This window comes from Trichomonas vaginalis, chromosome IV, assembly GCF_026262505.1.
Source record: "Trichomonas vaginalis G3 chromosome IV, whole genome shotgun sequence".
Lineage (NCBI taxonomy): Eukaryota > Parabasalia > Trichomonadida > Trichomonadidae > Trichomonas > Trichomonas vaginalis.
Window position 1 is genome coordinate 24722018 of NC_067206.1, and position 21486 is coordinate 24743503.

The 21486-nt window shown below is 30.5% G+C and overlaps 9 protein-coding genes and 4 pseudogenes across 13 annotated transcripts, besides 4 other annotated features; 7 read left to right on the forward strand and 6 right to left on the reverse strand.

The window, feature by feature from the left end:
• Positions 1-8448: part of a mobile genetic element that runs on past the window's edge.
• Positions 434-1121, reverse strand: TVAGG3_0161890 (Prim-pol domain family; the record flags this gene model as incomplete). The annotated part of the gene is made up of 1 exon (XM_051225011.1): positions 434-1121. A coding segment is annotated over one exon (688 nt), but the record flags the coding sequence as incomplete, so codon positions are not given.
• On the reverse strand, positions 1513-2055 carry TVAGG3_0161900 (uncharacterized protein; the record flags this gene model as incomplete). The annotated part of the gene is made up of 1 exon (XM_051225012.1): positions 1513-2055. One exon carries the CDS (start codon positions 2053-2055, stop codon positions 1513-1515), a length of 543 nt encoding a protein of 180 aa, XP_051109998.1.
• On the reverse strand, positions 2758-3582 carry TVAGG3_0161910 (annotated as a pseudogene). Its single transcript has one exon. A coding segment is annotated over exon 1 (825 nt).
• Positions 3713-3740: a terminal%2Cinverted (terminal inverted repeat of Mariner transposon ID:TVAGG3_0161920).
• Positions 3713-5017: a mobile genetic element.
• On the forward strand, positions 3809-4937 carry TVAGG3_0161930 (annotated as a pseudogene). Its single transcript has one exon. A coding segment is annotated over exon 1 (1129 nt).
• Positions 4990-5017: a terminal%2Cinverted (terminal inverted repeat of Mariner transposon ID:TVAGG3_0161920).
• On the reverse strand, positions 7370-7708 carry TVAGG3_0161950 (annotated as a pseudogene). The gene has a single exon. A coding segment is annotated over exon 1 (339 nt).
• A 152-nt stretch (positions 8449-8600) lies between the features above and the next one.
• On the reverse strand, positions 8601-10241 carry TVAGG3_0161960 (annotated as a pseudogene). Its single transcript has one exon. A coding segment is annotated over exon 1 (1641 nt).
• A 69-nt stretch (positions 10242-10310) lies between these two features.
• TVAGG3_0161970 (uncharacterized protein) lies at positions 10311-10526 on the forward strand (the record flags this gene model as incomplete). Its single annotated transcript, XM_001312185.1, has 1 exon — positions 10311-10526. One exon carries the CDS (start codon positions 10311-10313, stop codon positions 10524-10526), a length of 216 nt encoding a protein of 71 aa, XP_001312186.1.
• A 1119-nt stretch (positions 10527-11645) lies between these two features.
• TVAGG3_0161980 (uncharacterized protein) lies at positions 11646-12365 on the forward strand (the record flags this gene model as incomplete). Its single annotated transcript, XM_001312184.1, has 1 exon — positions 11646-12365. One exon carries the CDS (start codon positions 11646-11648, stop codon positions 12363-12365), a length of 720 nt encoding a protein of 239 aa, XP_001312185.1.
• Positions 12366-12755: 390 nt separating this feature from the next.
• Positions 12756-13175, forward strand: TVAGG3_0161990 (FMN binding; the record flags this gene model as incomplete). Its single annotated transcript, XM_001312183.1, has 1 exon — positions 12756-13175. The coding sequence occupies one exon, from the start codon at positions 12756-12758 to the stop codon at positions 13173-13175; it is 420 nt and encodes a 139-aa protein (XP_001312184.1).
• A 23-nt stretch (positions 13176-13198) lies between these two features.
• On the forward strand, positions 13199-13369 carry TVAGG3_0162000 (FMN binding; the record flags this gene model as incomplete). The annotated part of the gene is made up of 1 exon (XM_001312182.1): positions 13199-13369. One exon carries the CDS (start codon positions 13199-13201, stop codon positions 13367-13369), a length of 171 nt encoding a protein of 56 aa, XP_001312183.1.
• A 1878-nt stretch (positions 13370-15247) lies between these two features.
• TVAGG3_0162010 (ribonuclease inhibitor domain-containing protein) lies at positions 15248-17095 on the forward strand (the record flags this gene model as incomplete). Its single annotated transcript, XM_001312181.1, has 1 exon — positions 15248-17095. One exon carries the CDS (start codon positions 15248-15250, stop codon positions 17093-17095), a length of 1848 nt encoding a protein of 615 aa, XP_001312182.1.
• Positions 17096-17150: 55 nt separating this feature from the next.
• TVAGG3_0162020 (ribonuclease inhibitor domain-containing protein) lies at positions 17151-18611 on the forward strand (the record flags this gene model as incomplete). The annotated part of the gene is made up of 1 exon (XM_001312180.1): positions 17151-18611. The coding sequence occupies one exon, from the start codon at positions 17151-17153 to the stop codon at positions 18609-18611; it is 1461 nt and encodes a 486-aa protein (XP_001312181.1).
• A 532-nt stretch (positions 18612-19143) lies between these two features.
• TVAGG3_0162030 (ATP-dependent DNA helicase SRS2 family) lies at positions 19144-21408 on the reverse strand (the record flags this gene model as incomplete). Its single annotated transcript, XM_001312179.1, has 1 exon — positions 19222-21405. One exon carries the CDS (start codon positions 21403-21405, stop codon positions 19222-19224), a length of 2184 nt encoding a protein of 727 aa, XP_001312180.1.
• Positions 21409-21486: the final 78 nt, after the last annotated feature.

Here is a 21486-nt window from a genome sequence, read left to right on the forward strand (position 1 = left end):
ATGAAGTATTTATTTCCACAATCTACAAAACGGATTACACGTGATAAATCCTCAATTACTTCAGAACTGTTTTTATACTGATGATTTTCAGCCTTGCGTCTAATATCTGTTATCAAAAACGAGTCATCAAGTTTTATATCAAATGTTATTTTTGGCTTACGTAATAAAAAATATTCATCATAATATTCCTTTTGATATAGTTTTAGAATCTTCACTAAAACAAATGGAGAAGTCATTAAATGTGCATATCTACTACGTGCTTTTTCAAAATTACTTTTTGCATTTTCAGTTAAATTGCAGAAGTTATAAACGTTATCGTATGCTTCATTAATTAAATGATTAGGTAACGAATTAATTGCTTGAAACAGTGTGAATAATGTAACTTCTTTTTCTAAATTCATGTTTCCACCGTCATTATGTACTTCAAAATCACTGATGCCATCAACTATGCTCTGAGCTAGTTTATCGTCAATGTTTACATCTTTGTTTTCATTCATGATAGTCTTTATTTCTTCGTTCTTTTGTTCAACTCTTACCTTAATATTCAAATCATTTAATATATCATTCACTGTTCTAGTTAATGTTGAATCGTAACTTCCACGAATGAATGAGTATGTATTGATTGGTTGTGTTGCATTCTTGCGAACTCTTGAATCAGCCATAACTACTAAAGAACGCTTTGAATCATCCATAGAAGTCATTATGTCAATATCATAATCATTGCAGGAATAGCATTTAATCATTCTGTTCGAAACTGCATAGAAGAAATTAGTGTTACAATAAATGTGAAGACCTCCTGAAGCGGTTTTAACGATAACATCTTTATCCGAAAGTTTTGATAGAATGTCTTTTCTAACTGTTTCTTTAAGTTCATCATTGTACGATTTATTGATATCAACATCTATAATCGTTAAATTTGAAATTTTATTTACTAATAAAGCCATACCAGTTTTCCTTCCTCTTCCTCCATCATGTTTGAGGTAGTTATGTAAATCAATCTTGTTTTCACCAATTCTTTCGTTGAGGGTTTTAGTTTCTGCCACAACTAATTCCTCAGCTAATGAATCAATAACTTTTTCATCAGAAACGATATAGTTGCTGTTGTTGTTTGTTGCTGTCATTTATATAGGAATAAAAAAATAAAAATAATTTTAAAACTAACTTTATTTTTGGACTGCATCAAATTTCCGGGAATGTTGTCAAAATGTCATGTTGTCATCATTTTTAAGAGAAGTTAATTAACCTGGTGACATGGTGACGTGGTGACACTGAAAACATTCATGAAAACATTTACGAAACATTAACGTAAACATAAACGATAAAATTTATTTCCGGGAATGTTGTCAAAATGTCATGTTGTCATCATTTTTAAGAGAAGTTAATTAACCAGGTGACACATGGTGACGTAGTGACACCTTCAGTTCTTCAAAAATAATTAATTATTGAATAACCTAAAAACCATTAATGATAAAATATATTTTTGGTCGTTTATGACAAAAATAAATGGTTTATTTACTCACAATATTTTTGTACAAAACAACCCCAAACTTTTAACTTCTTTTCTGCAGTTTCTAATGCTATCTTAGCGAGTTCATATTCTCTAAATTCTCTCTTTAAATCTTCTTGTTCCCATTGGTCTAGTTCGTATGGAGAATCTCTATAACCATAACATATCTCACGTTCATGTTCTAATTGTTTTTCATGCATTTTTCTAACTTCTTCTTCAAACAAATGTTTTGCATTCTCTACTGTATCTTCGAGTTCTTCTTCATCTAACTTCTCATGAACTTTCTTGTCTATGGAGTCCATAATTTTTCCAACTGCTATGCAATATTTTGGAGAAGCCCACATTGCTATATAGTTTATAAGTCTTGGGTCTACATACGTTCCTCTAACCTGTTTGATTTCATCAGGAATTCCTGCATGAATTTTGTATAAAAAGCAACCGCCGGAATTCGGACTGTTGCTATATTCTTCACAAAACGCCTTATAATACTCTTCCCAGGACTTATTTTCCAACAACTTTCTAAAGTCTTTCCTAAACTGCTGACACATCTTTGTTGCATTAATGTAATCATCCTTGTCTCTACGTAAGACTTCAATACCATTATAAGTGCCTTTTGTGAATGTTTCACCATTAGATTTGTTCGTGAATGTTTTTGCTTCGACTGACATTTCTGTTCTTACATACAAAATAAAAAAATAAAAAAATAAAACTAACTTTATTTTTTTTAATCTTAAGGAAATTCATGAAAATTCATGAGGGTAGAAAAGACCCAAAGGGTCTCACCGCTTAGCGGCTGAGGGTGGATATCGGGTTAGATCTAACCTTTTTCAAAGAAAATATATTTCTGCAGTTCATCCGCTACTTCATTACCTAATTAATTACAGACATAAAATATATTTAGTTCATTCGGTACCATGCAAATACAGTCACAAATGGTGGCATGTAATCTTTACCCAAGCCTGTTGGATTTGTTGTGAAAGTATGGACATGATTTCCTCCTGGTTCAGTTTGTCGAAAAGTCTTTTTTGTTGAATCGTTATAAGCTGGAGATAAAACATCATAACCAGCTTCATAGTCTGAGTTGTATAATGGGTGGTCTCTTAATGAGTGTCTATGGTCGCCAGAAAAGTTTGTAGTTCCTGTATGAGTGTGCGGTGGAAGGTTTGCTTCTTTAATTTTCTTTGAACCACCGGCTTGTTTTGAATTATTAGTACAATATAAGAATTTGTCTACAATCTGCTTCCATGTACCAAAACCTAAAACACTTGCTGGATTTGTTGAGTTCATTGATGTATAAATAGAGCCTATAGGATATAATGTTTGAAGTATTTCATTTTTCATGCTTGTAATCACATCATTTACTTCCGACTTCTTTGCATAATTTTCATCTACATAAGTTTTATCTGCTTTAAGGTCTAAACATCCTGAAACCCATCCTGTATCAGCTTTAACTTTAAAAGTCTCCGATGTCCATTCATGATACCATTCAACCTTTTCTTTAATTTCATTATCTTTTTCATCTACATAAGTTTTATCTGCTTTAAGGTCTAAACATCCTGAAACCCATCCTGTATCAGCTTTAACTTTAAAAGTCTCCGATGTCCATTCATGATACCATTCAACCTTTTCTTTAATTTCATTATCTTTTTCATCTACATAAACCAAATTTGCCTTCTTCATTAACTCACTATCCACGTATTCCTTATCTACCTTCTTCATTATGTCATTTAGGAAACCTTCTATGAATTCCTCATTTAAATTAAATCTTCCAATCTTCAAAACTTTAGGAAATGCATTTAATGCGTAATATCTCTGTTCTTCTGGTGGAATTGATGTTATATCATCCGTTATTCCTTTAATTTTTGAATTCATAAATAAAATTTCTTTTATATTTGATATCACTGCACCACCTTTGCAAACGAATTCGAAACGGTCATTTTTCAACCTATCTCCATATCTCCATATTTCAACCTTTGCGTTTGTTCTGCCGTCTTTGAATTATATGCATATATGGCGTATGTAATGGTCTGAAGGACCTGGGTGCTTTGCGCCTTAAGTTGCTGTTGTTTAATCATTTATTACGATTTAAAAATAAATATTTAATCCGTTATCTCATCAGCTATTTTCTCTATTTGAAATTGCCATAATATTTCATTCATAAATTCTAAATCACAATCAAATAGGTCAGTTATTCTAAATTTAATATAGAGTGTCCAAAGGTGCGTTTAGCACAGCGCTCTATATGAGACTATTAAAGGAGATATATGCTGATTATAAATATATAATAAAAAATATGAATATATGTATATGATGAGTATGTTGTATTTTGGCGCCATGCCGGGATATAAAATGAATTTTGAGACAAGAGGCGGTTTCGCGGGAAATTTTGGCGGGATTTTTTTTTCATTTTTTTAATGAATCATAAAGAAAACATCCTCGCTCTTGCAAAAAAATGCAAAGACTGTAAAAAAATCTACGAGACATTGGTAAAATGCTTCGGTATGGATGCTCCTAGCTATTCCACTGTAACATATCATGTTAGGATGTATCACTTCATGAACAAAAAGGCGCCCATCATAAAAATTGACAAAAAATCGCCGGATCAAAGAAAAATCAAAGCAATTCTTCAAGCGCTAGATGAAGACCCAAGAGCATCACTCAGAAGGATAGAGGAGATGACAAAGATACCACGTACAACAGTCAGTTATTATCTGCACAATTATTTGAACTACAAACTAGCGTATACACGTTGGGTTCCGCACAACCTTAATTCAGTTCAAAAAAATCTAGAGTCCAATCTTCGAAAGAGCTCCTCTCTATATTGGGTGCGTATCAATCCAAGAAGTTTCGCTTTTTAGTAACAGGGGACGAGTCTTGGTTTCAATATGCAACAGAAGCCAAAATCATGTGGATCCCGAAGGATGAAAATCCGCAAACATTCCCGAAGAAAAAAATTGACACATCAATGATGATGTTGTCGGTTTTTTGGGGCGTGAATGGCATCATCGCAATTGATATTCTTCAAAAACCTAATACGATGAATGCTCAGTATCTAATTGACAATGTTCTTACTCAAATTATCAATTCTGATGAGTTTGAGAAATCCAAACAACAAAAACAAAAGTTTGCAATTCATTTTGATAATTCAAGAGTTCACAAAAGTCATAAGGTAATGAATTACTTGGTGGAAAACAATGTCAAAGTTGTTCCAAACCCAATTTATTCACCTGATATTGCACCCTCTGACTTTTATTTATTCGGCACGCTAAAAAAGAGAGCTGAAGGACGCGAATTCGCGAGTCCAGATGATCTTGAAAATTTTGTAAGAGAGCAATTTGAGCAATTTTCTCATGATGATTTAAAGCGTGTCTTTCAAGCCTGGATCGATCGCTGCGAACGCGTGATTGAATCCAATGGTGATTATATTTAAAGAAACTTTATATATATGTAACTTGTTTATTTCTATTCGCAGTATTCAGGTTTGTGCTAAACACACCTTTGGACACCCTATATTTGATAAATCTTTTGAATGAAGAATAAATGAATTCCCGGATAATTGAAACGGATATGATAAAGAAAATGTGTTTAAGTTGATGGATAAAATGTTTTGTATTGATGGGTAAGAGTTAGGGTCTAATGTTTGGTGTGAAAATCTCATTGGGGTATTAACTTTATCACATTTGATTAAAATGAAATTGGAACCAGTGTCAGAATACAAAACATCCCCAACATCTTTTTCAAAATTTAATATCCCCAACAATGAACGAAGATGAGGAGTACAAAATTTAATTTTCAGCGGAAATTTAATAAGGTTATTTATTTCATCAAGTTCAAAAAGTTTATCAGGTTTTGATTTAAAATTTTCTTCATACCATACGATAAATGATTCATTTAAATAACTTAAAATCATGTTAATATCCCATTTCGCTATCACATTATTTATATACATATCATATATTTTTTCATGGTCATCTTTAATAAATGATATATAATCTGAAGGGTCTAAAAGAATGGGATTAAATTTACCACTCACAGAAATGAGAGTAACATTATAAATTCCGCTAACTGTTAATTTAATTCACAGTTATTATTCGAAATAATATTGATAATTGACATTTTTATTACGATTAAAAATATGGTAAAGCGTTATTTTCCAGTGATAAATAAAACTAGAATAAGATTACCTCAAGAATTCATAAATTCAACGAATAAGAAATTCATTCATGTTAAAATTTTAGTGTTTTCAGAAAATGAGTCAATGTCATATTCATCAACGGTTATATTTCACTTCATTCAAATTTAGTTCAATCAAACCCATATAATGACCATTTCATAAGATTTTCAGATGGTATTAAAAATGTAATTGATAGATTAAAATATGAACAGATTGACAATATCGAATTTTTGGAATTTTGGTTTAAATATCCCGATGGAAAAAAGATTGAAGTTAAAGATAAAGCTGATACTTATAAACAAAAACAATTACAATGACCGATCCGGATAGTGGGAACAAAAAGAAATAAAACAAAACGATAGAAACTGGTGAAAGGTCAATTATTATTGATTATGATTCAAAGGATTATTATTCGATAATGTTAATGCTTGAATATTAAATAGCCTTAACAAAGAATTTTTCAAGTGATATTTTATATTCATCAACTATTTTATATATAAATTCATTATATGTTAAATGAAGTTCAGTTGTTGTTCCGTTCTTTTGATATCTTAATTGTGCTAATATCCTTTATAGGATTTATTTTTGCCAACTTTCGCACAGCATGAAACCTCATCATCTATGAAAAATTGAATCTTAACGTCTGAATCTTGAACATCACAAAGAATGGCGATAATGTGAATTAATGATTCGTAAGGTAAAATAATTAAACCGGATTGGTCAATTAAATTTATTATTGAATCATAATTATTAATTATTATATCACGGTAAATTTTCATTAATTCAGAATTAATGTCTATTTTATATGGGTTCTCGATGTTTGATGAAAGAGGCGGGTATGTTGATAAGTGGGAATTTCAACAGGTTCTTTACCGGGTTCAGATAAAATGATTGTCTGGGTCTCCATCTTCTGTATTTTGCTCCTCCTCCTTTTTCGGTAAGTCACGAGTTAATAAATTTGTTGAGTTGCTGACCTTGTTAATTCGGGGCTAACATTAACTTTAACATTTTGAATAATTCGTGATTTATCATCATTTACGTTATAACCAACCGTAATCTCTGCTTTTGCGTTAGTGTTCTTTTGACTAGTGAAACGTCTTCTCATTTATATTCGAATAAAAAAATATATTTAAACTTTATTTTGCTGGAAGTTTGAATCTATTATTCCCTGTATTCATGAAGTTGATTTTTACTGATTCATTGTAATTAATAGACCCTAATATATTCATTAATTGCATTCTTATAATCATCTGATTTCTCAAATTTTCTTTTATCTGATTCCTTAACTAAATCATAAGTTAAACTCGTTGCTGATATAATGGTTTCTTAATTAAATCTTTGAATGCTTGAGATAAAGCACCTGATGCAATTCTTGCTACTATAATTGGTTGGAATTGCTGTTTAAGTTCATCTTTAACATTTGCGAAAACTGGATCGAATAAAAGCAACTTTTAAAGAATTTCTTAGCTGAAATTCAGGTCTAATTTTGCATATTGACCATCAAACTGTTAGAATATCGTGGTTAATCCATCCGTCCTCTTCAATAGCATTTAATTCTTCATTGAAATAAGAATATGGATTATAACGGTATGAATTAATTGGACCATTTTCACCTTCTCCAATGTATTGTTTAACAGCTTTTCCATTTTCATCAAATTGCATAGGATAACGTTCATTATATGCTTTACGTTTAGGATAATCAGTTATAGTTAATTTGTAACCATTTATGACTTTAATATTTCCTTGACCATCAGTAACGAAAACTTCATTTATACCATCAGGTTTTCCATTTGGAGCTGTAATGTCTGCTTCGTGTGCTTCCCAATTTGGACCATGACGTTTGGCATATGCTTGAGCTTCTGGTAATGTTAAAACGTTTCTCATTTGTTTAACATCTTTTGAAGACCAGCAACAATATGAACTAATTCTTTCATTCCATCAGGAACTTTCATAGTTCTATTATATGCACCCTTTTTGTTTGTTCCTTGTTTTAATGGAACCTGTAGAAGATTTGCTATTTCTGTCATGTTTAATTATAAATAAAAAATAAAAATTAATTATAAAAAGTTAATCAATTTAACACCTCCTTTATTTAAATCAACTATTATTTTTCCATGTTCACCTAATTGCTGATATTGTGTGTAAAGTTCATTAATGCTCATTGGTAAATTCACTTGATAAAGCATAACGTTCAACTGTTGACGACTAAACCCACTGAAAATGAAAAGGGTTGATAGATTTGATTTAATGTTTGTGCTTAATGCTTTGAAATATTGAACAGCCATGAAGAATGAACACTGAATGTGTCGACATTGAGTTAATAACTGATTAAAATATGATTTCTCGTTTGTTATTAGTTTTGATTTCACTGCATCATCTAGAAAAATGAGTGAATGCAAAAATTCTCTATCAAAATTTGAAATAGAAAGTGTTTCAAATAATTCATCCCGTTGTTTATCAATAATTTTATCCTCTAATCCTTGCTTCTTGATTGTATTATATAATTCTTTATACATTAAAAAGTTTTTTAAATAATCTTCTGCTTCTTCTTGTGATAAATAAATAATTGGAATTTTGATTAAATGCTTTAAAGATTCAAATGTATCATCTGAAGGTGAACCTGAACGGTTGATATAAATTAACACATGTGAATAGGGGGAGGTGTTAGCAATAATGATAATTTGTTTTAATATCGTTAATGTTTACCTTTATTCTGTTTACCAATTGCTGCAGTGATTGAATTTAAGTAACATTCAGAATATGGAATTTTCATTAATTTTCCTTAGATAGAGCATTTCTATTATCACTCAATGCTTCATTAATCATATCATCTATGTATGTATTATATACTCCTGCTAATTCTTCTTCATAAGGGGTGGATGAATTTAAATCCATTTAATCAAAAATAAATTTATAATTTTAAACATTTCTATTCATCAATATTTCATCATATGAACTTCTATACTGTGGTGGTGTACCTGTTGGATGATATTTCAAACCTTCATCCGGTGTCCATGTCCAATATGTAGTCCTAGTAAACCAAACCTGAGGAGGATTTGTCACCTTTGAACAGTAAGTGTCATTTTCACCCTGAATGATTGGATAAGCTTTCACTTTACTGTAACTTGTGAGTTGAAAGTTTCTAATCCATCAAAGAATATACCCGCTCCATCACGTTGAACTGGAATAGTGCATAAGAATGAAGTTTGGTCTTTCCATGTTCTAGCTAATGGCGTGCCATCATCTGCATTCAGTGGTCTAGTTAATGAGTCCTCGTATTCTTCTGTGCATTCATTCACTCCATCTAAATCAGAAGCTTGAAGCATACGTGTAAAGAATATGTCACCCACTGTGGTCATCGCTTGATCGGGGAAGTTTCTGGAATCTATAGTGACCTGAAGACCTCGAAGCATTGGATTTTCTAAAACTGTTCTTTGCATTGCATTCTTCGGAAATGCTAACACAACATCTGTAACATTATGAAGAGCGTATGAGAAATCTGAGCTAATACCTTCAGGAGTGATGCAACCTCCATTTAGTGAACGAACGTCAATATGTTGAGCTGGAATCATGAATGGATCTTCCTTACTGAATAAACATGGTATTGCTTTAACTGATTCTTCAATTAAACCGTACCCTGGTGTAATGCATTTATCCTCTAAAACTTCCATCTTTGTGCATGAAATAATAACGTCATCAACTGTTGCGTCAGCAGATGTAGCGGCTAAGCTTGTATTTAATTTGGCAGGAAGTCCGATTTGTTGGAATTTGCGATCATATTTATAAACATGATTCATAATCTTTTCATAATTTTCATCAGTTATCTTTTCATAAACGTAATTTTGTAAATCAGCAACTCTTAACGGGTCAACCTGACAAAATACTAAAGTATCCCTGAAAACATAATATTTAAGAATGATATCACCAAATGATTTAGGATAATCATCGAACGCCTGAAATGCTAACAAATCATTTACCGGAATAATCATATCAAAAGTGATATCAACTTCTTCATTTGCTTTCTTGAAAACTTCTGAAGGGTCAATATATTTACCACATACTGAGTTATCATATTTTTGAACATTATTATATAACGAATGAACAAACTTTTTAACTTTCCTTTCTGATTTTGGTTTATATGTTGCAAATGCGAAAGATTCACGGGCGCAATCCATCTGAAGATAACCGGCATCACCTCTTTCGGTTTCTACTTCTAATTGTTTAAAGCTTTGATTTGATGATTTGTAACCAACGAATAAACGCATGCATTTAAAAGCGGCATCACATGTGAAAGCTTTATTTGAAACTAGAGTTGCTTTAACTTTGCGTTTAATATATGTGTCACCTAATTGGTTCACATCATGAGCCGGATTTGTAATTCTTAAATGAGTTTGGTTATCATCAAAATATGGAGTATCAGAGTCATAGCATGAACTTTCAAGTTCTCTATAATATCTTCTACCGTCATTCTTTGCGAATATTTCATTTATCTTTTTCGAATGAATGAAACACATTTCCATTAATCGGTTTAGTGTTTGGCACCAAATAGTTAGTCGTCATTTATTAATAAATAAAAAATCAAAATTAAAAGATGAAAATGAATTTTTAATTTTAATGAAATAATCAACTATGGCTGCAGGTATATTTAAGAAACTGTGGGATAGAGTAAAAAGAGGAGCGAGTAAAGTTTGGGAAACATTGAAGAAGGGGGCAAATTGGATATTTAAGAATAAAGAAGCAATTAGTGACGTTGCTGAATCAATAACGCCAAAAGCTGCACCAATAAGAGAAGTTTTAAATAAAGGAGAAAAAGTTTATCAAAGACTACAACCGATACTAAGATAAAAATAATTTTAAAATAATTTATTTTTCCACTATCTACCTCCTATTTTATTAAGTATTCCTTCAGCTATTCCACCAATTGCGTTACCTGCTTGTGCTCCCATCGCCGGATTACCTGCTTTAGTACCTAATACTCCACCTATGATAGTTCCTGCCGTTTTCGCTACTGGTGCCAAAAAGTTTGCAATGGGTTTAATAATCTTTTTATGAACCCAACCCGCAGCTTTCTTAATTCCATCCCATAATTTTTTAAAGAATCCTGCCGCCATTTCTGATTTAATATTAATTAAAAATTCATTTTCATCTTTTAATTCTAATTTTTATTTAATGATAAATGAAACTGATTTTAAAAATAAATGAAACAGAGGAGGAAGAAATAAATGAAAGTGAAAATGTTCAACAAAATATAAACATTGTTAAACCAATTACTGAAATAAAAATTTTTTCATCTGTTGACGAATTTAATGACTATTATGCTAATAATAAAAAATTATTTGAAGAATTGACAACGTGTAAATTGAATAAAATGTTTAAAGTTGATGGATTCAAAATTTCAAAAATAAAAGGAGTGGTTAGTTTGAAATCTATTCCTCAATCAAGAATCACCTCATTAATGAAAATAGATGATTTAACAAAAAGAATAGAAGAGATTGAAGAAAGAATGAATCAAATAATTGATTTCATAAATTCAAATAATCATTAGCTTATTTTGGCTTTCATATTCATTTAATAATTCACAATCTTCATTTTTAAATTGAAGTTTAACCCATTCAGGATTTAAACAATGTTTAATTAATCGCGGAATATCTGACATCATCTATATATAGCTTCTTTTATAAAAGATGAAAAAATAAATTATTTTAAAATTAATATTAATTTTTTTAATGGTTTATAAATAAATATATTTTAATGCATCGTCTATATATAGATGTAACAAAAAAAGTCACAAAACCCATCATATCCTACTACTGCTTATATTGAAATATGGAGGAGACTAAAATTACCACAAACTATTGGTAATTTTTAAAATCCAATAGAAACTTAAAAGATCAAAATTGAATACACTTGAGGTTTTATTCAAAATTTCAAAGGCTTTTGAATTCACATTTTCATTATAAAACGATGATCAACATCTTTATAAGCTTGATCAACTGCTATTGGATCCACAATCCAAATTCATATAAGATTGGAAATCTAGGTGAAGATACGATTTTCTTCGAACCGCCAAAGCTAGGAGAGGATACCTATGTTGCTTTTTTGAATCCGGAGAATTTTTCGACAAATACAGCAACGCATCTAGAACCTGTATATAAAAATATTTGCAGTATCACGATTAAATCCTCCTCAAAGAATGCTACCTTATATTTCTCATTCATAAAAATTGATAAGGGATTTTGTGGAACAGTTGATTTCTATTATTCATTAGGTGATAGATATGATATATTGCAGGTTTCGAAATATGCAAATGCTTGTATAATTTATCCAACCTGGGAAGGTATTGATTTCAATTTCTTTAAGAAAGATCCATTTGGAACATCAGAATTTTTTGATTCTGATTCTTCCCAGCGCTCACCTTATTTTGCATTTAATCTTATTCATAAGTTCGAAAGAAATAGAACTATTAATAGCGATTATTTCCACCGTTTTGGAAAATTTGAGATGAGAAGTCCAGTTGTTATTAATAACTTCCATGTATGGCACAATGAAAAAGATAAACCATATTTGGGACTCTCTGATACTTCCTATAATGTTGGTGCAACAGTTTGTCCCAGTCGTAATTCCAGAAGTCTGCACAAACATAATGGAAACTCAGGCAAAAGGAAAAGAATAACAACAAAATAAGAAATTACTAAAAAGAAGATTTGATTCATTTTAAAGGATAATTGTTTTTTTTTTCTAGATTCACCAATATTTAGTACCACCTTTTGGGAATATCAATTATTTTCTTTGTGCTTATTAATGTAATGTCAGGAAAGATGAAGAACTTCTCATTCAAAAATACTTCATTATATGTAAAAACTCATAATAATTGAAGAAAAAAAAACTAAGTTAATTCCAATTAATGCTAAAAGTTGAAATGCTGACATGTTATCAGTCATATGTATACCTGAAATTCTATAGAAATCTTGTCAAAAAAATACTGGCAAGTATTTTTTTAATATTTTGAATTTTTTTATTACAATTATTTTAAGAAAAAGCGATCAGCTTGGGAAGATTCTAGATTGCCGTGATATGAAATTAAAGAACGGAAACTTAATATCAAAATCTGATAATAGTAAAGCTATTGAATTCTTTGCAAGTGCTGTAAAACGCGCTCAACACATTGGTGCAGCTGGAATTGAATTTCATGGAGCTCATGTGTATTTACTTTCAATATTCCTTCCTAAAACTAATCCAAGAGATGATCAGTATGGTGGAGAAACAAAGAGTAGATTCCGTTTCCTGCAGGAATGTGTTGATGCATTTCGTTTTCTTTCCGGAAAAGACTTTATTGTTGCTGCTAAAATCAATGCAGATGATTGGGCAAAAGGCCGTAACAAACCAGAAGATGCCGCAAAATCACAATTTCTATCAAAGGAGTTGATTTATGGGAATACTCATTTGGTTATTCCGACACTGAGGAAAGGAACAGATGCAAAATTGCTATTGTAGATCGCCTCATAACAAAAGCAAGAATGAATAAAGCAATTGAACTTGGCTGTGACCTTGTTTCATTCGGAAGACCAACAATTGCTGATCCATTCATGGTCCAGCATTTGATGGAAAGCAAATCGATCAAATGCATTTCATATAACAAATGTTTCATGAATCATCATATCCAACCAGTTAAATGCTATGCTTTTTAAAATAATTTATGCGAACTATGAAGTATTTGCTAATCTCTTGACAATATATACTCGATGAGTATAAGATAGGTCGTTTCCTTGAAATTTAAAGTATTTCATAAAGATTTGAATATTAAATAATTTTAAAAATAAATTTTGTAACGAACCAACAACTATTATGTCATATTGAATCAAACCAATTCAGAGATGAATTACGACAATAAAACATCCTAAAAAATGTCATATCATGAGAATTTGCAGAGTTAAAATAAAATTATCCTATTTTATGAATATAATATTTTAACACTATTTGCTTTTAGATGCATGGTTTGATTTAACAGCTAATGAACATTTTTTTGAGAGAATACAATGTTTCAGAATTTTAATATTCATTATTTATTTGTTTAACAGTATAATGTCAACATTCAGAATAAATTTGCTGGAGAATTTTTTTTCAAAAGGGTATTTTTGTGATCCGAAAAAATACAAAATATGCTGATAAATATATAACATATCTCTATTAAACAATTTGACAAATATAAAAATTCTTTCAATTTTTGAATATAGGACAAGCCTTGGTGTCACCTTTTCAGATTTGGTGATCAAAATCATTATGTTCATTATTCATATAAGATAATTGATATATCATTTTTATGCAATAAACAGTTCATAAAAATTTCAATAGCATTTTCAATTTATAAGTCTATAGAAAAATTGAAATGCAATTCAAATTTCAAATTTGAAATTTATTTTAATAACATAAAATAACAAAATCATTAACAAGTATCCGTATCAAAAAGTATAGAGGCATACTATTTACAAACAAAAACGGGTATTTATTGAAAAATTGAAAGGTATTAGAATGTTCTTTTTCATAATACAATAATGTTCAGCATCCTTTTGTGCTTGATCAATTATTATGCTATCCACAATCCGAATTCATACAAGATTGGAAATCTCGGAGAGGAAAGGATTATTTTTGATCCGTCATTACCAGGGCAAGATACTTACGTTGCATTTTTGAATCCTGAATACTTTGCAACAGGTACAACAAGGCATCTATGGATACTTCTCTATTTACTGAATTATCAACCATTAGATAATTCTTAGAATATTGAATGGCTGAGATCCCTAATAGTGTTGAAGCTTATGAACCATTAGTTATCACATTTATGCTAATACCGCGCTTTTTCTGTATTTTCTAAGATACATTTTACTTTCTTTATTTGTAAATAGGAAAGCATGCATAACAAATATTCTCTGAAGTATGATATTTCATAAATACGACAAATGATATTTAAAAATTCTTTGAACTAATATATATGATCGAAAAATAAGAATTAGGAGATAGTTTTGAAGGTTAAATTGATATTAACTCTATACAATTCTAATAGCCATATCAAGTTTTGAAATAATATCATTTTTTTTGAAACAATACAACGATTCAGAATTTTAATATTTTGATGATTAATAATTATGTGACGATAGTTGGTTTAAATATATCATGTTAATATTAAGGATAAATTTGCTGGCGAAATTTGTTTTTCAAAGGAAATTTTTGTGATCTGAAAAATTACAAAACGTGCTTATTAAAAATATAATTTTAATACATCTCTATTAAGCAAATTAGCAATTATAGAAATTTATTCAATTTTTGAATTGAGGACAAGTTTTCGTGTCACCTTTTCAGATTTGGCGAATAAAATCATTATGCATGACATATATGTGGATTGGTTGATCAATTAATCAATTTTGATAAACAGATTAACATATTTTAATTTTCAATTTAAATGTTAATAAGAAATGAGAGAGTGTTCAAATTTTGAATGAAAGATATCGGAGTTATAACTGCCATTCAAAATTCAAAAGATTTAGAAAATTCATTTTCATTAATCATTAATGTTCAGCATTCTTTTTTGCCTGATCAATTACTTATGGGTCCGAAGTCCAAATTCATATTCCCTTAATATTGTCGGGGAAGATACTATTATTTTTGAGCCACCTAAATCAGGCGAGGATACTTACGTTGCATTTTTGAATCCTGAAGACTTTTCAACAAGTGAAACAATGCACCTAGAGCCATTATATAAAAACATTTGTGGCATAACGATTAGATCGGCATCAGCAAATATTACAGTTTACTTTTCGTTCATCAGAATTTCCAAGGGATTTTGTGAAACTGTTGATTTTGTTTTCGCCCGACGCGAGTATTATGATTTTAACACTGTCCCAAGATATGTAAATGCATGTATAATTTATCCTACATATAAAGGAATTGATTTCAACTTCTTCTTTAATGATCCATATGGTACATCAGAATTTTATGATTCAGATTCCTCCCAAAGATCAATATATTTTGCATTTAATCTCATCCATAAATTCCAAAGAAATGGAACTACAAGTTCGGACTATTATCACCATTTTTTATCTAATTTACACCGAAGTCCTCTTATAATCGAATATTTCCATGTTTGGTATTTTGAAGACGATATTAGCTTTATCAAAGCTTCTGATAAATCCTATAATAGTGGCGCGACAGTATGTCCAAATAGCGTAACAAAAATCTCTGAAAGAGCATTTTATAATTCTTCAATTTCTAGTATAAATCTTGGAAATATTAAAGAACTAGGATCAAATGCATTTTGCTACTGTAGGAAATTGAATCAGGTTTCATTATATAGTATTCAATTCCTAACAACATCTTGTTTCAAGGATACATCTTTGGTTGAGGTTGATCTTCTCAGTCAATTAACAATAATTCCAAGTTATGCATTTTGTAATTGCACTAAGCTCCAAAAATTTAAGTGCAATTGTATTTACATTGAACATTATGCATTTTGTAACTGTACATCATTGAAATCATTCGATTTTAATATTCGTTCATTATATGATATAGCCTATACAGCATTTTTAAATACATCAATTGAAGAAATTGAAGTAAATACCGCATTTCACTCATTTCCTGCGATTAAACATCTGAATATTACAAAAGTTAAAATGACGATTATTGATGATTATCGAAATGATTATAGAAATGATCATTTGAATTCATTTTTCGATAAAATAAAGTTAAATATCCCAAATCTAAAAACTATTGAATTTCCAAATGGATGTAATTATATTTTTATGACCAATACCCTAGTTGAGAATATAATTATTCCTCCTTACTCAAGCTGTACTATTTTTATATCAAGCTGTTACAAACTTAAAAAATTGCCAAGCAGTATTTATGATGTTAAATATGTTGGTGATATGCCTGAACTTGAAGAAGTAGATTTATCAAATTGCTATTCAATATCAAGAAATAGTTTCTTCAACTGTCCAAAACTGGCAAGAATAATTGGTTGGGGTGATCATTCAATGATCCTGGGGGCATGTTTATTTGAATCCTGTCCCTTAATTGATATTAGTATATGGAATTCTATGTTGAGAGCAGAGTCTAACTATTATGAGCGTTATTCGCCCCTAGAAAATACATACATAAAAGAGATGACAATTCAATCAGGCAATGTACCAAAATTTATAGGTTGCAAAGTCCTCAAAAAGGCTACATTTTTAGAAAATTGTGGTGTCACTAAAATTGATGATTACTTATTCTACAATTGCGTTAGTTTAACAGAAGTTATTTTGTGCAAATCAATTAAATCTATAGGAGTTAAAGCATTCAAATACACAAATATTTCGTATTTTGATTTCACAAATATATATGATTTTGATCTTTCAGCATTTACTCTGTCAAAAACTTAAAGAAGTAATCTTAAATAGAAACCTTGTAATTAGGAATGATAATTCAATAGAATACATGGAAAATAATTTCTGTATCTTTCAATATCTTGAAAAAGCAATTGTTTCACCTAGTGTTTCACAATTCTCTGCAGCATATTTCAACAATCCAAATATGAAAGAATTCGTTGTAACAGGCAACCAGAATTTTATCTCAATAGATAAAGTGATCTATACTTCAAATAATGAAACACTTTATGCATATCCTGCAGGATTGGAAGCTAATGAATTTACAGTACCAGACTTTGTGAAAACAATTAATCCATATTCATTTTCATATTGCGATAAATTGGAAAAAATTATTGTAAGTTCAAATATTTTATTATCAAACGGAATGTTTATATATTGCACAAGTGTGAAGTCAATAGAACTTAAGGCTCCTTTAAACTTCTTCCCAGAAGGCTGTTTTGCATTCTGCAGCAATTTGACTTCAATTGTTATCCCAGAAACATCTGTAGTAACTCAACTTTTCTCTCATTGTTTCCATGGATGTTTTAGTCTTCAAAATCTTAATTTCAACAATAAAATAGAACTTGTAGATTTTTCTTGCTTTGAAAAATGTATTTCATTAATAGATATTGATTTGTCACAATTAACAGAAATTTCGGAAAGTTGTTTCAGATTTTGCAGCCAGGAGAGAATTAATTTGCATTTGAGTGATAAATTAAGATCAATTTCCAAAAATGCATTTGAGAATTCAAAAATTGTGGAATTTATTTGCCCGAGGAATTTGATGTATATTGGAGATTATGCGTTTTCATATTGCATTGAACTTAAAATATTTAAGTTTAATGACAAAATAGCTCAAATAGGTAACAAAACTTTTAATTATGCTGGCTTTGATGAAATATTTATTCCAGATTCGTTAAGAATAATTCAACCGACAAGCTTTTGTAATCAGCATTATATTCAATTTACATTTAGCGAAGGTGGCCATCCAAAGTTTTATGTAGAAAACGATTGCTTTATGAATAAAGCAGGTGAATTAGTATTTATCATTCGGGGAGATAAAGTTGTTTTTGAGCTACCACCAAATGTTAAAATATTTGGCACAGGATCGATTAATGAATCAAATTACAATAGAATTGTAGTAAAATCAGATATTTCTGATTCTCATTTATTATATTCAGAGGAAGATAAATCGAAGCTTTGTGTTAAATCATTTTCAAATAATAGTTGCAATTTTAATATTTCGGATGTTAATAATATTGAAAGATATGCAAAAGAAGGAGAATATGAGCCAACATATAAATTGAGTAATAATCTTTATATAAAAGACTCATTTATTCACATATCAGAGTACATTACTGATTCATCTTATTACGAGTATCTTCCTCAGAAATCTTTTATTTTTAATGAAAATTCTAGGTTAAACTCTATACTTGAAGTTATTCTTTCAGTATTTGTTTCTTTCCTATTGATAATTATTATGATTCTTGCAATTATTGCACTTAAAGAATCACGAAAATCTGCTCATTAATCCCGATTTTAAAAAGCAATATGCTTAAAATAAAAAATAATTTATACATGCAAATTTTATGGAACGTTTTGAGAACAAATCATAGAATTATGTATTATGCGGTGATTTATAATAACCATTTACCTTAGAAAATTGATTAATATAAATAGCTGTGCCAAAAAATTTTGAGAAAACGTCAGCTATTAAGTCAACTCCAAATTTTTTCAAATACTCAAAAAATGGACAGATTCGATTTTAAATAATCGCTTTTGGGGCGTTTTTTGCACCCCATGTAAACACCAAAAAAAAAGATTTTCCTACAAGTGCAAAAAATGCACAAAAACGATTATTTTACATTCAAACTGCGCATTATTTGTGCGTTTATAAATATATCCGCGTAAAGTAGTCAAAAGATGTATACATTTTTTTCTTTAATATATTTTGCATATGCAATTGTTGATATATTTTATTAATGGATTTGATTATTTATAATAGTCAACTCCAAATTTTTTCAAATGCGCAAAAAATGGACAGATTCAATTATAAATAATCGTTTTTGGGCGTTTTTTGCACCACATGTAAAACACACAAAAAGTAAATATTTTTTTATAAATAAACAAACAATATTATTTTAATTTTGAGAGAAGTTAAATTCGAAATCCGAATCAGAGTCTTCTTCATTCAACTTCATAATCTTTTGTACTTCTCTTTTTTCGTCATCAGTCAAAATGATATCTCTTGTTATATAATTCTGGTCAATTTCAGGCAAAAACTGGGAAATCTCCATCACTTTTCCTCTGACAGACAAAGCACAAGTTAGAAACAGTTTCTGTCTTGCTCTTGTCATTGCGACGTAAAGAATTCTTCTTTCCTCATTCAAAGAAACAGACTGATCTCCAAGACCTGAATCATCAGAGTCTTTATCAGCCATTGGAAGTATTGACTGATTAAATCTCATAATGAAACAAACAGGAGACTCCAAACCTTTCATTTGATGAATAGTACTCAATGTCACTGCGTTTTTCATATTAGAACTCGTTGTTTCCAATGTAATAGAGTCAATAAACTTTTGCAGACATTTCTGGGAACTCAAAGGTGTTCCTTCATTTGCTGCCAACAGTCTGATGTGGAATCTCTTACTCTCTTCCAATAGAAGTTGGAATGTTTCGTTTCTATCATTAATCATGTCTTGGACAGCTTCAGAAAATTCATCCAAATCTTCTGAATTTTTTTCTTCTGAGTTTTCATCTAAATTACATAGTTTTGTTATCTCTATGATTGTTTCTAGCACTGTATCGGTACTAAGTGATGTATTGATTTGACAAATCTGACGATTTAATTTTCCAATAATTTGATAAAATTCAGCAAGTTTTTTTATTGTTGCTTTTGGAAAATCAGATTTTATTTTGGAATTTATTAATAATTCCAAATATTTTAATACATTCACTTTGTTCTTACTGGCTTCACTGGTGACCTGTGGAGCAATACACGCCCGTAACTGACGATCAGGTACATTCAAAACCATTTCAAAGGAAGACGATAAAAGTTGATTTGTATCGTTTTCTTCTGAACCGAAATTTAATAATAGTCTTGCGTAAGAAACTATCTCTCTTACTTCGGATCTCATGAAGAAACTGAGACCGCGCTTATTAGAGTATGGTATGTTTCTTCTGAACAGCTCCATTTCAAGCTCTGATGCGACTTTCTTCATCCGAAACATGATGCAAATGTCCCTGTACTGAATAGACGATCCTGGATAGACCATTCGCTCGATTTCCGTGCATATTGAGTCTGCCTCAGCATATGCATCGCTGGCACTAATGAATTTTATGGGATTTCCACCTGGAATCATCGAAATTAGCTCGGTTTCGTTACCATCGAACTTGATAATGCTCTGGGAGGCCTTTACAATCGATTCGCAGCTTCTGTAGTTCTTGGAAAGCGTTACATGGCCTGCATCTGGAAACATTTCTAAAAATTGTTTGATGTTGTCTGGGTTTGCGCCTCTGAAACTGTAGATACTCTGATGAGGATCACCTACAATGGTCACTCGTCGATTTGGAGGCTGCCTTGTCATTGATTGTTGTAAAATTAATTTTAATATTGCAAAATTTATGTCAGAAGTGTCTTGAAACTCATCAATTAGGATGTACTGGTATAGTTTGCGGTATTTGTATGCGACTCTTTGGTGTTTGAGCAGCAATTCTTGAGTATATGTCATAAAATCTGTAAAATCAATGAGACGACGCTTGTGTAATGTGTCCTCGTAAAATTTTAGTATGAATTGGAAGTCACCGAATAAATCTTGTGACTTTTTTCCCAGCATTTTTGCTCTATTTACAAAATTATGCATTTTGTTAGTGTAAATACGTAGAGAAGTAGGTGTAGAGAAGTCTTTTCGAGATGGATCTTTCTGTCTGAGTGCATTTACAGCGTTTTTGATGATCTTTCGCTGTTCTGTGTTGTCTGCAATGTGAAATGTTTGGTCGTTGCCTGAGAAACCGAGAATAAACGGGTTCTGCTTCAATATGTTGAGGCATAGTTGGTGAAATGTCGATGTAGTGACGCTGGAAGCCTTTGGTCCGATAAATGTTTTCAGTCTTTCGCGAATTTCGTCTGCAGCTTTCCTTGTGAATGTCATGGCAAGAATGTTTTCTGGATTCACGCCTTGATCAATCATGTACGCAATCCGGCAAATTAAAGTTCTCGTTTTTCCAGAACCAGCTCCTGCATAAATGAACAGTGGGTCCTCTATTGATGCCGTAACTGCTGCTCTTTGTTCCTCGTTCAAATCGTCGAGGTAACGTTGAGACATTTTTGAAAAAAATTGGAAAAGAAAAAAAAATACTTCACAGAGGAAGCAGTTTTTCCCTTTTATAAAAAGTGTTAGACCCTA